This window comes from Sesamum indicum, linkage group LG10, assembly GCF_026168435.1.
Source record: "Sesamum indicum cultivar Baizhima isolate 11 linkage group LG10, ASM2616843v1, whole genome shotgun sequence".
In the NCBI taxonomy this organism is placed as follows: Eukaryota; Viridiplantae; Streptophyta; class Magnoliopsida; order Lamiales; family Pedaliaceae; genus Sesamum; species Sesamum indicum.
In genome coordinates, this window is record NC_142666.1 from 750628 (window position 1) to 764483 (window position 13856).

General features: G+C 35.8%; 1 protein-coding gene and 1 non-coding gene across 2 annotated transcripts; one reads left to right on the forward strand and one right to left on the reverse strand.

The window, feature by feature from the left end:
* The first annotated feature begins 375 nt into the window (after nucleotides 1-375).
* Nucleotides 376-11780, forward strand: LOC105172920 (kinesin-like protein KIN-7D, mitochondrial). The gene is made up of 25 exons (XM_011094536.3): nucleotides 376-1160; nucleotides 1273-1370; nucleotides 1648-1737; nucleotides 1950-2002; nucleotides 2546-2611; nucleotides 2794-2847; nucleotides 3104-3163; nucleotides 3568-3646; nucleotides 3788-3855; nucleotides 4533-4589; nucleotides 4710-4814; nucleotides 5111-5215; nucleotides 5490-5597; nucleotides 5678-5809; nucleotides 5968-6150; nucleotides 6511-6735; nucleotides 7211-7351; nucleotides 8156-8275; nucleotides 8386-8436; nucleotides 8605-8652; nucleotides 8762-8908; nucleotides 9658-10395; nucleotides 10794-10923; nucleotides 11003-11114; nucleotides 11377-11780. Exons 1-24 carry the CDS (start codon nucleotides 832-834, stop codon nucleotides 11083-11085), a joined length of 3270 nt encoding a protein of 1089 aa, XP_011092838.1. The 5' UTR covers nucleotides 376-831; the 3' UTR covers nucleotides 11086-11114; nucleotides 11377-11780.
* A 529-nt stretch (nucleotides 11781-12309) lies between these two features.
* TRNAE-UUC (transfer RNA glutamic acid (anticodon UUC)) lies at nucleotides 12310-12381 on the reverse strand. Its single transcript has one exon. It is a non-coding gene; the product is annotated as a tRNA-Glu (tRNA).
* Between the last annotated feature and the right edge of the window lie 1475 nt (nucleotides 12382-13856).

Consider the following 13856-nt stretch of genomic DNA (forward strand, 5'->3'; position numbering starts at 1 on the left):
TGAAAAATATATTATTTGCTGAAGTAGACTTTTAAAATAAGACAAGAATGGTTGGGCATTTTTTATTAATTGGAAACAGAAAATGATTATTGAGTCAAAATTCAAAACAGTAAAAAATTTGAATTCAATATTTCGAAATTTTAATGCTGCAATGTTTTGAAATCACATATAAAGTATTGTGTAATTAGAAACTTCAAAACAAATACTCTATTATGTCCTAAACCGCTCATTTCATAAAAAAAGTTAAAAATAAGAATAAAAACCGCTCAATAGAAATCGTACAGAGTCAGTTATTTGGGAGTACACTCTGTCTCTGGCACGATTGGAAATCTTCTCTGAGGATATCATTTTCTTTTCAAACAAATTCAAAAAAAACTAAAAATAATATAAATCCCCTCCCGTCGTTCTCACTCTTTGCTACTCCACCTCTCTTCTTCACTCATTACTCTCTCTCTCTCTGTGCTCTGCAGCTATTCTTCTTTTGTCTTAAAGAAGAAGAAACGAAGGTTTTCTCTCTTCATCCCCTCATTGATAAACGAACACGCATGTGTGTGTGTGTGTATACGTACAAATATACACATATTGTTCTCTACTGAAGCTTCTTTGACACAGGGCATTCTGCTGAAAAAGGCTTTAAAAATTTCAAAAATTGGAAAGATGTTCTTCACTTTACTGATTCACACCATGTGATTTCTGACACATTCTTCCTCTTATTGCATTTTCCCCAATTTTTGTATCTTCACGTATACTTACCTACTGCCAGAGCAAACGGAGCAAATATAATAGAGTGATATATTGGGAATTGTTATTTGATTTGTTGTTTTTGGAGTAATGGCGGCTTCATCATCTCGAGGAAGAAGTAGCTCACCGTTTGGTTATCGGAAATCTTCTACTCCGTACTCCTCCACCTCGTCGTCGTCGTCGATGATAAATGGTCGATTAATGCCGCGTTCATGCTCATCCTCCACGACGTCGTTTTATGGCGGCGGTGGATACGGCTCTAGATCCATGACACCGAGCCGAAATAAAGGCGATTATTCTCGAAGCCGAACGCCGGTGAGTTATCCGTCAATGGAAGAGCCGCTGATTGGAGAGCCTGCGGAGAGTGCTTCGAGATCGGGGGATAGCATTTCAGTGACGATTAGATTTCGACCTCTGAGGTGAATTTGGATTTTATAATAGATCTGATTTGGACTGATTTGATATCTTTTGAATTTGGGGAGTTGAGACAATCGATTTAGATTTGCGTACATTATTGTGCTGTGGTGGCAGTGAAAGGGAATATCAGAGAGGAGATGAAATCGCCTGGTATGCAGACGGTGACAAAATTGTGCGCAATGAGTATAATCCAATGACTGCATATGCATTTGGTAAACTTCTTTGCTTTTTCCCCTGTTGGCTTAAATCCTGCTGTCAATAATAAACGAGCCATTGATACTAGTTTCTGCATTCAGTATTCTATGAGCTGCAATTAGTATTTTAGCAGTTGGATGATGGAATTGCTGAAATTGATAGAATTAAATTTATCTTGTTTTTGAAGTTTTGGAGTATGGAACACCAACACTTCTTTTGTGACTGCCGAATGCTGTCATATTTGCTTCATCAGAATGTGGTACATTTAACTTCTTTGCAATTTTCCCATTACAGACAGAGTCTTTGGGCCTAATACAAGTACTCAAGAAGTGTATGAAGTAGCTGCCCGACCTGTAGTTAAGGCTGCAATGGAAGGTGTAAATGGTAAGATCAACTTGCTATTACTCTTAATCCTTGTTCAGGCAAAATAAACTGCCTAAATTACAGTTCAAGCTGTGCTGAGTTGCGGTCCAGCATTGCATTTCAATTGCTGTTTTGTTTAATGACAACGGATTCTGCTTTGCTGATTGTGAAGACAATTGATTCTAAGTGTAAATAGCCTTCGCAAAACTGACACTGGTCAAGTTGATATTCAGGAACTGTATTTGCTTATGGTGTTACCAGTAGTGGAAAGACACATACTATGCATGTAAGTTGTATCTTCCATTACTTTGATCCTCATAATTTTCTGACACAACTCATGGTCTGAAGGACACCGAAAACTATGTTAGCGTAATCTCATCCTGAATTGATCTTATTTATCATCTGCTTAGTCATTTATTTGTTATTTTTCAAAATGATACTACTAAAAGTTTTAGTGTCCTTCTTTCACCCATAGTTGTTTGACATCCTTTTGTTGAGATTCATGGATGCATAGATGCCTGTTCCTGGAATGTAGTGGACTCGTAGAGGCCAGTTGTTTGAGTATATTGGTTCAATGAGCATAAGCTACATAACATATAAAGTATAAACTAAGACTCAAAATTCCTTGTAGACATTTCTTAACCTGGAGCATGGGATAGTTGTATATATGCAAACTTTTGACGTGGTTCAGTGTTGCTGATATTCAAGTTGTTCTACTGCCATTTTGTTCTGTTTGCTTGTCCTGGGCTCCAAGTTGAAAGTGCAGGTGTTTAGAGTGACTTATTGGATTGATGTGTTTCTCATGGATTTTCTACACATTTTGTATTAGGGAGATCAAAATTCTCCGGGGATCATACCATTAGCTATAAAGGATGTTTTCAGCATCATCCAAGAAGTAAGTTTGCTTGAGCCTTTTTGGAGATTTGAAACTTAATTCTGGGGGTTTGTATTTTCAAATACTACCATTTCAAGTGATAAGTAGCCTATGTTGTGTTTTTCTATTTATTTATGTGCTTATGAATTAAACTATGAATCCCATAATCAATGTATAGATGACTGGTGGTAATTTTCATTCAGACTCCAGGACGTGAATTCCTACTTCGTGTGTCGTATCTTGAAATCTACAATGAGGTTAGTAGTAAAATATCTGAAAGGATATTAACAATTGAGCATGATATTAGCATCATGATCTGTTTCTTAGTTCACCGCTTTCCATTATTTTTTATGTCTTATACAAGTAGTTTATGCCTCCAAATAAGTTAATTAAAGAATTTTGTTCTAGCTTCACCAATTCAAACTCTTAGAATTACAATCCACAATTTGGTAGTCTTAAATATGTCAATATCATTATGGCATTCTATAATTCATATTATTTTGTTGCTATCAGGTGATTAATGACTTGCTGGACCCAACTGGCCAGAATTTGCGTGTGAGAGAAGATGCACAGGTTGCCATACTAATCATCTCTTTCTGTTCTGTTCCGCATGTTGGCTATTTTCAGCTTTACTTTTGCTCAAACCATCTTCTCTAAGCTGCATATTCTGAATCTGTTGGAGTGTTTAGTGTTTGCAAAAATCTTTCTCTCAGGTTTCGACAATTCCGGAAAATCACATGAACTATATTAACAATTTTATTAAACACTTTGACAGTACAAATGCTATATTGTATTCATACTTTGTCTTATTGCTGAGGCTGTTTAATCTGCAATTTCATTGGTTTTTCATTGTCTTAGACTCTTAGCACCTTCTATTCCTTGACCTAAAACCTATTCGACAGCTGAAGCTATTCCTCTGAATTTTCTCAAGCCTCCATCTTGTGCTCATTTATTTCAGCCTCGCTAAATGTCTACAGGGGACTTATGTTGAGGGAATAAAGGAAGAAGTTGTTTTGTCCCCTGGACATGTTCTTTCATTTATTGCTGCAGGAGAAGGTGAATATCTTAGTTGTTTTCCATTTCCTTTCACATGCATAGTCCATTATATAATGATTTCTGTTAAAAAATGATTTGATCTATCATTTTGTAGCATAATGAAAAACATCTTTTTTTACTGTTATCTGAAACCAATTGCAGAGCATCGACATGTTGGATCAAATAATTTTAACCTATTCAGCAGCCGTAGTCATACAATATTCACATTGGTATGTATGTTCTGCTTGGATTAACATTCCATTGAGCTCCACATGACCTGTTTTTGGTTTGCACTAAAAGATTTATGTATCTGGTTTATTTCAGTTTATTGAATGATTACATTTCAGTGGCTTTCTCTGTCACTTTGTCTCCATAATTCTTCTTAGAAAGTGTTGTAATGGTTGTTACTTAATGTCTTTTAATATTTTGAGGTAAATGCAAAGTTATTTTTCTTAAGAAAACAAGACCAGGAAGGGCAACGATAAGCAAATCACATGTTAATATACATTTTTCAAGGGTATAATAAGTTTAGCCATTTCTTAACTGATAAGCGACTTTAGGTGGAGAAAAATAAGCAATAGGAAAGCACGTCTATTGGTTACGAAAGAGCAAAACAAAAGGGAAATTTAGCAAATATGAATAATGTGAATTGCTTATGTTTGTTTACGAAGGACCCATGAATTCATGATTGAACAAATGGAATGTTAAATCAACTGAACAGCAGTTATAAATAGACAGACTGCCATGTCAATTCCTGAAGTATTAGTAAGTTAGAGATCTATCACGTCACAGTTATCTGGATTTTTGTTGATATTTCTCAAAGGAATGTACATCTTCACGTGCATATTTTATTTATTATGTAAATCTCTTTTACATTTACCCTCTCAATCATTCATAATGGTTTCAGATGATCGAAAGTAGTGCACATGGAGATGATTATGATGGTGTCATATTCTCACAGTTGGTATGTATGCCGTTTAATCATCTGGAATGTGGAAAAATAAATCAATTTTAGTCGTACAGATTTGTATTTGTTTCCCAGTCATAATAAGATTTCACCTATAGCTTGGCCTTTTCCATGTAGAACTTAATTGATTTAGCTGGGTCTGAAAGCTCCAAAACTGAAACAACCGGGTTGAGGAGGAAGGAAGGATCCTACATCAATAAAAGTCTTCTAACACTTGGAACTGTGAGTAAATAAACTTACTCTTTTGCCAGTTGAACACATGTCTGTTGTCAGTTTGTCCTTTTTTCCTCTCTTTGTAGGACGCTTCCTTTTGTCTTGGTGCAGTGTTGTGTTGGGCTTTTCTGCAATCATGTGTACAAAATTGAGGGACGAACTGACTAGATAAAAACATATGTATTAACAATAGTCTTCGGCTTCAGAATTTCTTTTCAGAAATTGGAATGTTATACATTTAAATGAGTTTCTTCTTCCCATTTCTTTGCTTCCTATGATGTTTTAAAGTTTTATATAATGTGAAGGTTATTGGAAAACTTAGTGAAGGGAAGGCGTCTCACGTTCCTTATCGAGATTCAAAACTTACCCGCCTTTTGCAATCTTCGCTTAGTGGACATGGACATGTTTCGGTGAGAACCTGTACTTTCATAGCATGAGGTTCCTTCTTGTTCTATATTTGTATTATAACTCTTTATTGGTCTAAAGAGGATGTTAAGTTCTGTATAAAATGTGGTGATTTCTTCAGTTTGAAGCTCAAGGTTTTGTTATTTGGTATTCTCTTGTTACATCAGCACTCTATTGTTTCTTTATCTACATTAGGCATCTCACCCGTTTGTGATTTTGAAATTCTATCATTGGAATATGTTGGTGGGAAGTTTAACACAATCATATTAATTCCCTCAGCTTATATGTACAATTACTCCAGCATCAAGCAATTTGGAGGAAACACATAATACCTTAAAGTTTGCCAGCAGGGCAAAACGGGTCGAAATCTATGCCTCTCGTAATAGGGTGAGTTGCACATATATGCTTTGGAGTTTGGTCCATGTTTTGGAGTGGTGAACCATTGTGTTAATGTGTTTTTTTTTCAGATAATTGATGAAAAATCATTGATCAAGAAGTATCAAAGAGAAATATCAAGTCTCAAAGAAGAACTTGAGCAACTTAGGAGGGGAATGCTTGCTGGTGTCAGCCATGAAGAAATTATGGTCTTAAGGCAACAGGTATTGTTGACTCACTCCTGGAATGTCGCAAATTGAATGCTTGAGAACATCCTGCAGTGCACTAAAGAATTGTTAATTTTATTTCCTTGAAATTTAGTCCACTGTCTGCAGATTTGGTAGACACTTGGCTTATTTCTGCCATCTATGTTGTTATATAGTTGGAAGAAGGACAATCCAAATTGCAATCAAGATTGGAGGAGGAGGAAGAAGCCAAGGCTGCTCTAATGAGCAGAATTCAGAGGCTAACTAAATTAATACTTGTTTCCTCTAAAAATACAATACCAGGATGCACGAGTGACATGCCCTCTCACCAAAGGAGTCATTCTGGTTTGGAGGAGGAAGTAAGCTCATTGCATGTATTTACTTATTTTACTAGGCATGTTTAAGTGATTGCACTTGCTCTCCTTTTTTCTGCAGTTTTCATTTCATTGAAACTGGACTTTAATGTGTATTATCGTCCTAGGTTTCTCTGGAATTCTTTACTTATGTATGAATTTGGTGATAGTGAAACTGCTAAATTGTGGTAAAGTTTAGTTAATGTTCTCTGGAGCTAGCTTGCTTGGTTGCCGTAATTACTTCTTTCATGATCCTGTGCATCAATGCTTTTGAATTATGTACCTATGGTATGTTTTAGGAGATACCTAAAAAAGAAAACTAGTCTGCACATAGTTCATTTGCTGTTTTCTGCTCTTGTTTAACAGAGGCTGGATGTTCCGCATGATGGTTCTTTAAAACATGCTGGCGAAAATCAGAAAGATTCTCCATCGTCTGCTTTAACTATCACATCAGATGCTTATGATTTTAAACACAGAAGATCTGGTAGCAAGTGGAATGATGATATATCACAAGCTGGCAGTGCTATAACTGAAACTACTCAAGTGGGTGAACTTATTGGGGTTTCTTCCTGTGTGTCAAAATTTCCTATGGTATGCTCCTAATACTACTCTTCTGAAATTCATAACTGATTTTATTTTTAATATAACTCACTTATTTTCTAAACTTAGTAATATCATCATCCACATTCCACAGATGCTGTATTAAAGTACTTGAAATTGTGTTAGAAATTGTTCTTTGTTTCTTGCAATGTACATATGATTATGTGTCGGTATATTCTTTGTTGTATGTTTTCGTGCATGTGGCTCTGTATATGTCTACATTCGATCCTTTTTTAAGGTGGGAGGGTAAGCTCCTTGTTTGGAGGAACTTTCTAAAATCTGACATATCTTTTTGTTATTTCCTCAATTGGTTTTTGATAGTCTTGTGTCACCTTTGACTTTGTTGGTTGATCATATCCAGAATGTTCTGCCTTTGGACCTTGGATTTCTAGTATTGGGAAAACTTGTTAGTTTTAAAATTTGAATACTTCTCTTTAGCTGTTTTCCTTCCTATTGTTGATTGTAGGATCGGCTAACAATGTCGGATGAGATGGACCTCCTTGTTGAGCAAGTTAAGATGCTTGCTGGAGAGATTGCTTTCAATACCAGTACCCTAAAGCGTCTGGTGGAGCAGTCCATGAATGATCCTGAAAGCTCAAAAACTCAGGTACCCAAATTTTCCTTCTAAGAAACATATATGGATAATCTTGCAGCTATTGGTTTGGGTGTACATTTTTTGTTATGAATGCTCTGTCTCCCATGTCTGCCAGGCAGCGATGTAAGTCTTTCCTTTGGCCAATTGGGGATAGGACCATGATTCAACATTTGCACCTTTTTTTTTTGGATACTATTCATGTTAATGCATTCTTCACTTGTATTGCTCCTTTGGCTGGATTATGAAACCTCTAATTTTCCTTTATCTAATAATATGCATCTGCTGGTTTTTATCTAAACTCATGCTGCTTCGTAGCTTTGCATAGTGTATAATACTATTGGATGGTGCATTTGATCTTGTCCTCTCGTATCTTTTATCCAATTTTCAAATAATCCTTCTAACTGTGATGACCTAGTAGTCCTTGTTCTCGTTCAACAAATTAACATACTCCCTCAGAATCACAACACTACCAATATACAATTTTGGAAGAGGCTTAGTTCATAGAAGCTTGAAATTCAAAAAAGGGGTGTCCAGAACTGGTTATGTATTTTTGGAAAGTAACTTGAAAGTTGTTTTGGAAGATGAAAAACTTTGAGTTTTTTGACACTCGCTTCAGAGTTGTGGTGGAGAATGAAAAAATTGAGTTTCTGGATACTCGAATAAGAGGGTACAACTAACTCTTGCGGCCATGACTAAGTTGCAAGTCTGCTCCTGTAAGAAATTGAGGGTCTTATTGTTATTTATTTCCTAACACATATATACTGCGGTAATTGGTCGGTGATTTCAAACTCATAAAATTCCCCGCATGATTCCCAGATTGAAAACTTGGAGCGTGAAATCAATGAAAAGAGAAAGCAGATGAGAGTTTTAGAACAGCGTATTGTTGAGAATGGTGAAGCTTCAGTTGCCAATGCATCTATGGTTGAAATGCAGCAGGTCATCTTATTATTTCAAAGAACACATGCTTCCCTGTCTTCCACAAGATATGCGATAGGCCTTCTGATCCTAACTTGACATTTACTTTTATTTGGTTTTTCTTGTGGCAGACGGTCATGAAATTGATGGCACAGTGTAGCGAGAAGAGTTTCGAGCTAGAGGTTTCTATTCTTTCCTCACCTTTGCCTGCTTTTCACTTTATTTGCTTCATTTATAAGTGCTATCATCTGTCATCCACCATTAGTCCTTCCACTAAACTTATCTACTATTCTATTTGCCTAGTATAATAGATGCTATGGAGTAAGTTAAGCCTTTATCTTGCAATGCAGATTAAATCAGCAGATAACCGTGTTCTTCAGGAACAGCTTCAAAACAAGGTCAAACAACAAAACTTTTATGAAAGTTGATTCCACCTCTGGTTTTTTCCTGCTTCTGTAATTAAGTCATTTTCCTGTCATGTAAAGTGGTTGTTCTTTACTGTATCAGTGTGCTGAAAACAAGGAATTGCAAGAGAAAATTTTACACCTGGAGCAGCAACTAGCTTCAGTATCTGGTGACAAAATGTCATCCCCTTCTGAGATGTGTATATCTGATGAATATGCTGATGGGTTGAGAAAGAAAATGCAATCACAGGTAAACTTTTCCTAGTTCACTTGTTATAGCAATGGTGTTCTCCTATGTGTTCAACATATCAAATGCATGAACTTGATGTCAATACTGGGTAGAAGCTTCTAAGCAGTGTGAGCATCCTTTCATCTTGGTAACTAGTCAACATGGCCTTATCTTTAATTCAAGGTTGCGTGATGAGGCATGGCATGTGCTTTTGCTGTAGTGATGAGGGGTATTTGATTGCATATTAACTTTGCTGCTCTGTTTTTTTGCCAATATAAACAATCTAGGGATTAATCTTAACATATAGATTGTCTCCTTTATGATTGTGGAGAATTTGGAGATGTACAAGTTGTTATATAACCTTGTCTATGAGACTGTGAAAACGAATCCTCGTTTTTTACTGTACCGTAGCCACTTAAATAGGCCGATGGTGATTGTCAGAGTTTTTATGCCCTTCTCCTCTTGGCTAATTAAATTCTCTTTTTACATGTCAAATTAGATGCTGATCACTTTTGAGGTGGTTGAAGGACCTCTATGGGCGTCATGAGTTGTTATATGTTGTGAAGATATTCCCTTAGCTTGTTTAGTTGTGATGATATCTTGGAGCTTCTTCTTTCTTTTTTTCCTGTAAAGTATGGCTGATTTTTTTCCCGGGGATTTGACTTTTGTTTAATCTACTGCTTGGCAATTTCTTAGTATGCACCCCAAAATAATTAAAAGCTTCTGTTTTTCTTATGTAACTCTACCAAAGTTTTTTCTACTCTAAGCAGGAAATTGAGAATGAGAAACTAAAGCTAGAACATGTTCAGATTTTAGAGGAGAATAGTGGATTACGTGTGCAGAATCAGAAATTATCGGAGGAAGCTTCTTATGCAAAGGAACTAGCATCTGCTGCTGCAGTTGAGCTGAAGAATTTAGCTGGTGAAGTTACTAAGCTTTCCTTACAAAATGCCAAATTGGAGAAAGAATTACAGGCTGCTCGTGAATTAAGCTCTAGAAGTTCGAGCATTCATGCTGGAAATGTTGGCAACCGCAAGCACAATGATGCGCAAAGGAGTGGTCGCAGAGGTCGGCTAACTGGCCGATCGAATGATGTTTCTGCAATGGCTAATGTTGATTTTGACTCTTGGAATCTTGATCCTGAAGATCTGAAGTTGGAGTTGCAAGCAAGGAAACAGCGGGAGGCAAGTCTCGAGGCTGCCTTGGCTGAGAAGGAAATTTTGGAAGATGAGTATAGGAAAAAGATTGAAGAGGCAAAGAAGAGGGAGGCGGCACTGGAGAATGACCTAGCAAACATGTGGGTTCTTGTTGCTCAGCTGAAGAAAGAGGGTAATGTTGTGCAGGAACAGAAGATGAATGACAGACAGAATGAGGACATAAACCAAATAAGTGATCTGAAAGTTGCTGATGTTGACATAGACCCAATACTCAAAGATAGGCAAGCTCTAGATAATTCAACAACAGGTTCTAACATTCCCAAAGAAGAACCTCTTGTTGTCCGCCTGAAGGTACATTATTGCCTTCTCACACTTTTAAATGTTCATTTCACTTTTTTTGGCCAGAACTTGCTTCCTATTAGAATATGTATGTTTTCAGTGTTTAATATGCTATGCTGTGTGTGGAAATTGAGCTTGTCTGTAGCCCATTCTCAATTTTTAGGTTCCTCGATGGTTGTAGCATGTTTTTACAAAATTTGAATCCATGGTCACAAAGTAACTTATTTGCTTGTGTTTTTACAAGTTGAATATTGTTTTCTCATGGGACTTTTTCCAAGATCAAAAGAGAAGGGATGTCTGAGAAGAAAATGCATATTTAGCATGTATGCCAGAGTGAAACAAGTTTGCTGACTAGTTATGCTTTATGTAGTAGAATGATTTGGTCTTAATGTTTCCTCAAATTCCTTCAGGCTCGAATGCAGGAGATGAAGGAGAAAGAACTGAGGTACACTGGGAATGGGGATGCAAATTCTCATGTGTGTAAAGTATGTTTCGAATCACCCACTGCTGCAATGCTTCTCCCATGTCGTCATTTTTGTTGTAAGTTGTATTACTTTCTGAAGCTTGTTTGTCTTTATACTTGTTGATGGAGCATACTAATTTTGCGCTATTTGTGCAGTGTGCAAGTCATGTTCGCTTGCATGTTCTGAATGTCCAATTTGTCGGACAAATATTGCAGATAGGATTTTTGCCTTTACTTGACGTCACCGTTCATACTGTCTAAAGATAAGGTGAGGAAAATGCCTGCTTTATACATCAAAAGATGTTAGCCGCTACAGCATGCTGGGCATGCATGTTATCTTTACTTATGCAAAAATTTGAATTGTTGGTTTTTCAGCAAATTGTGTGTCAATATCCGTGTAGCCTTTTTCATTTTCTGATAATAGCTAATTTGATCATGAAGAAACTGGAAAGGAGGGATTTAAGAGACACTAAGATATCGTAATGATGCTAAATTGCTAATCGATCTTCATTTTCTTTCTATTGTTGCAGGGATTTGTCAATTGTTCACCATCCTTTTACCTGCTTGTTATTTTCCTAAATGGCAGGTGCCATTCTTTCATTAGTTAAACTGTATGTAACTCAGTGCACCATATATCATTGTGGTTGGTTTGTATTTCTCCAAAAAGGGACTCTCTCAAGTTCCTTTGAGATTGGGGGTGGGGAGGCGAGGGGAAACAGAGAGCGAGGGATCTCACGGCAGATATGATGTTCCGTGCTGAGCCTCAACTTCGCTTTCCTAATATGATGCCTAATGTGAATTTTCTTTGAAGTTTGTAGTGTATAGAAAATATCGAAATGAAACATTACTCTTCTACTCCTTTTATAGAAGTCACTGTATATCTGTTGCTTTCTTCAACTATTAATCGAAGAAAGTCAGTCTTATTTCTGCATCATTATATTGCTAGTTCGGTTGCTTTATATTTCCATTTCAATACACACATTACTCCACCAAGCAGGTTTTACATTGCGGAGGCTCCATCAATAAACGTCTTGCCTCCACTCTTGTTGTGCATGCAGGAATACTTATATATATATTTATATATAATATTAAAAATATGAATTCAATGTTAAAAAAAAAGGAAGAGAGAATTTTGAAAGAGGATGTAAAGAAAAAATTGGACTAGAAGGGGGACAAAAATAATGATTAAATAGATATAAATAATTAAATGAAAATTAGGTTTGTTAATTGGAGACGGTGGGAATAAAGAAGTTAAAGGGTGAAATTCAAAGCTCACTGCTGGTGCAATCTTGGTTGGGCATCAAAGTATACTACCTATTGATTAATGATTATCGTTCTCACTTCCCCTTTCTTTCAAGGCCTACACCGACAAAAACGCATTCATTTTCCTTTCTTAAAAGTATATTTTGAGAGAAGGATATCTCCGAACAACTTCCTGTTTGAAAATCTACCAAAAGATGAAATTCCGTTGCCGGGAATCGAACCCGGGTCTCCTGGGTGAAAGCCAGACATCCTAACCGCTGGACGACAACGGAACTTGTTAACATGTTCGTTGTTTATATTATAAAGAATATAATCAATGCAACTTTAACCACTCCCCTTATTAATTTATTTAATCTTCCATATTCCAGTACTTATTACCAAATTATATTTGACAAAGATGCTTAAACTTTAAAACTGGTTTTATGATGGATTTTGCAATAGGAGCATTTGTTGCAATGACTTGATTCAACTTGAAAAAAATTACGGTGAAGCCAAGTCTCATTCAAATAGATATTAGTTACAAATATTCAAATTTTCATATTGGATGAAGATATCTGATCAATTTTTATTTTTTATTTTCATCTACAACAGGTGGAAGTCGAGAAAACTTGAGTTTGAATTCAAAACTCTTGCTGGAAAAGAAAAGACATGTGAATTGTGATCTATGCATATAAATTGTGGAAGGGACTTACGGATAGACCAAGTACCCCACAAAGATTATTGTCAGGGGCAAAAGCTAGCCGCTAGGGGTATAAATATTTGGCATTTAAGATATCTACTCTTATCCATATCCTTTTTATTATATGTCTTGTGTTAAGATCTTTGTGAGAAAATTGCATTGTTTGTATACTCAAAACGGATGATTACAAAAGTTACTAAATTGAATGACATAAGAGACATTTCAAGAAAAATAGATTGAAGGAGAACTACACACTTTTCTTTTGTAATTATATGCATTTACTGAATTATCCATGCAAAGATCACAATTTCCAGATGTAGATAATTACTTAAGGGCTAAAAGTGTATTTTACACCTTCATATTAGTGAATTACAGACTACTATATTAGTGGACCAACACCCATATAAATGGAATTCAAATCCCAGATTAAATTGAATTGGAACTCAATCCAAACTCCAAATTATAAATTTACACCAACCAAAATTATGTGTCAATAATTTGAGACAAGTTCCAACAAATCTCCAACACCCCATCACAAATCAATTAATGATATCTCAGAATTATGAGTTGCCTACTAAATGCCCACTGCTATGCCTTTGCCCACTCAAAACAATTTTTGGCCTTTAGGAAGTTAAATAATAATAATTACATTTACACTTCTTCACCTAAAATGTCTTTATATAAATTAGCTTTATTTTTTGGATAATTACACGTACACTCATATTTTTTTAAAAAATTACACACATACCTCCAAAAAACATCAACATCATTATATAATCTATCCATATTTTTTAATATCATGGATAGTTTGTGTAATTATATAAAAGAATACGTGTGATTTGTGTAAATAGATCAAAAATTAAAGAGTGTAAATGTAATTATTTAAAAGGGGAAATTACTTGCATTTCAAGATGCTCTTTCAAATTCTTTAGAGGGAAAAAGTGGCGCAAATGAACTTTTCTTTGTTATCGTAAAACTTTTTTTTGAAAAGGTTTTGTTACTGGAAGAGATAAATCTGAGTTGAGTTTCAATTCGGAATAATTAAGAATTACAGCGTAGTAATAAATG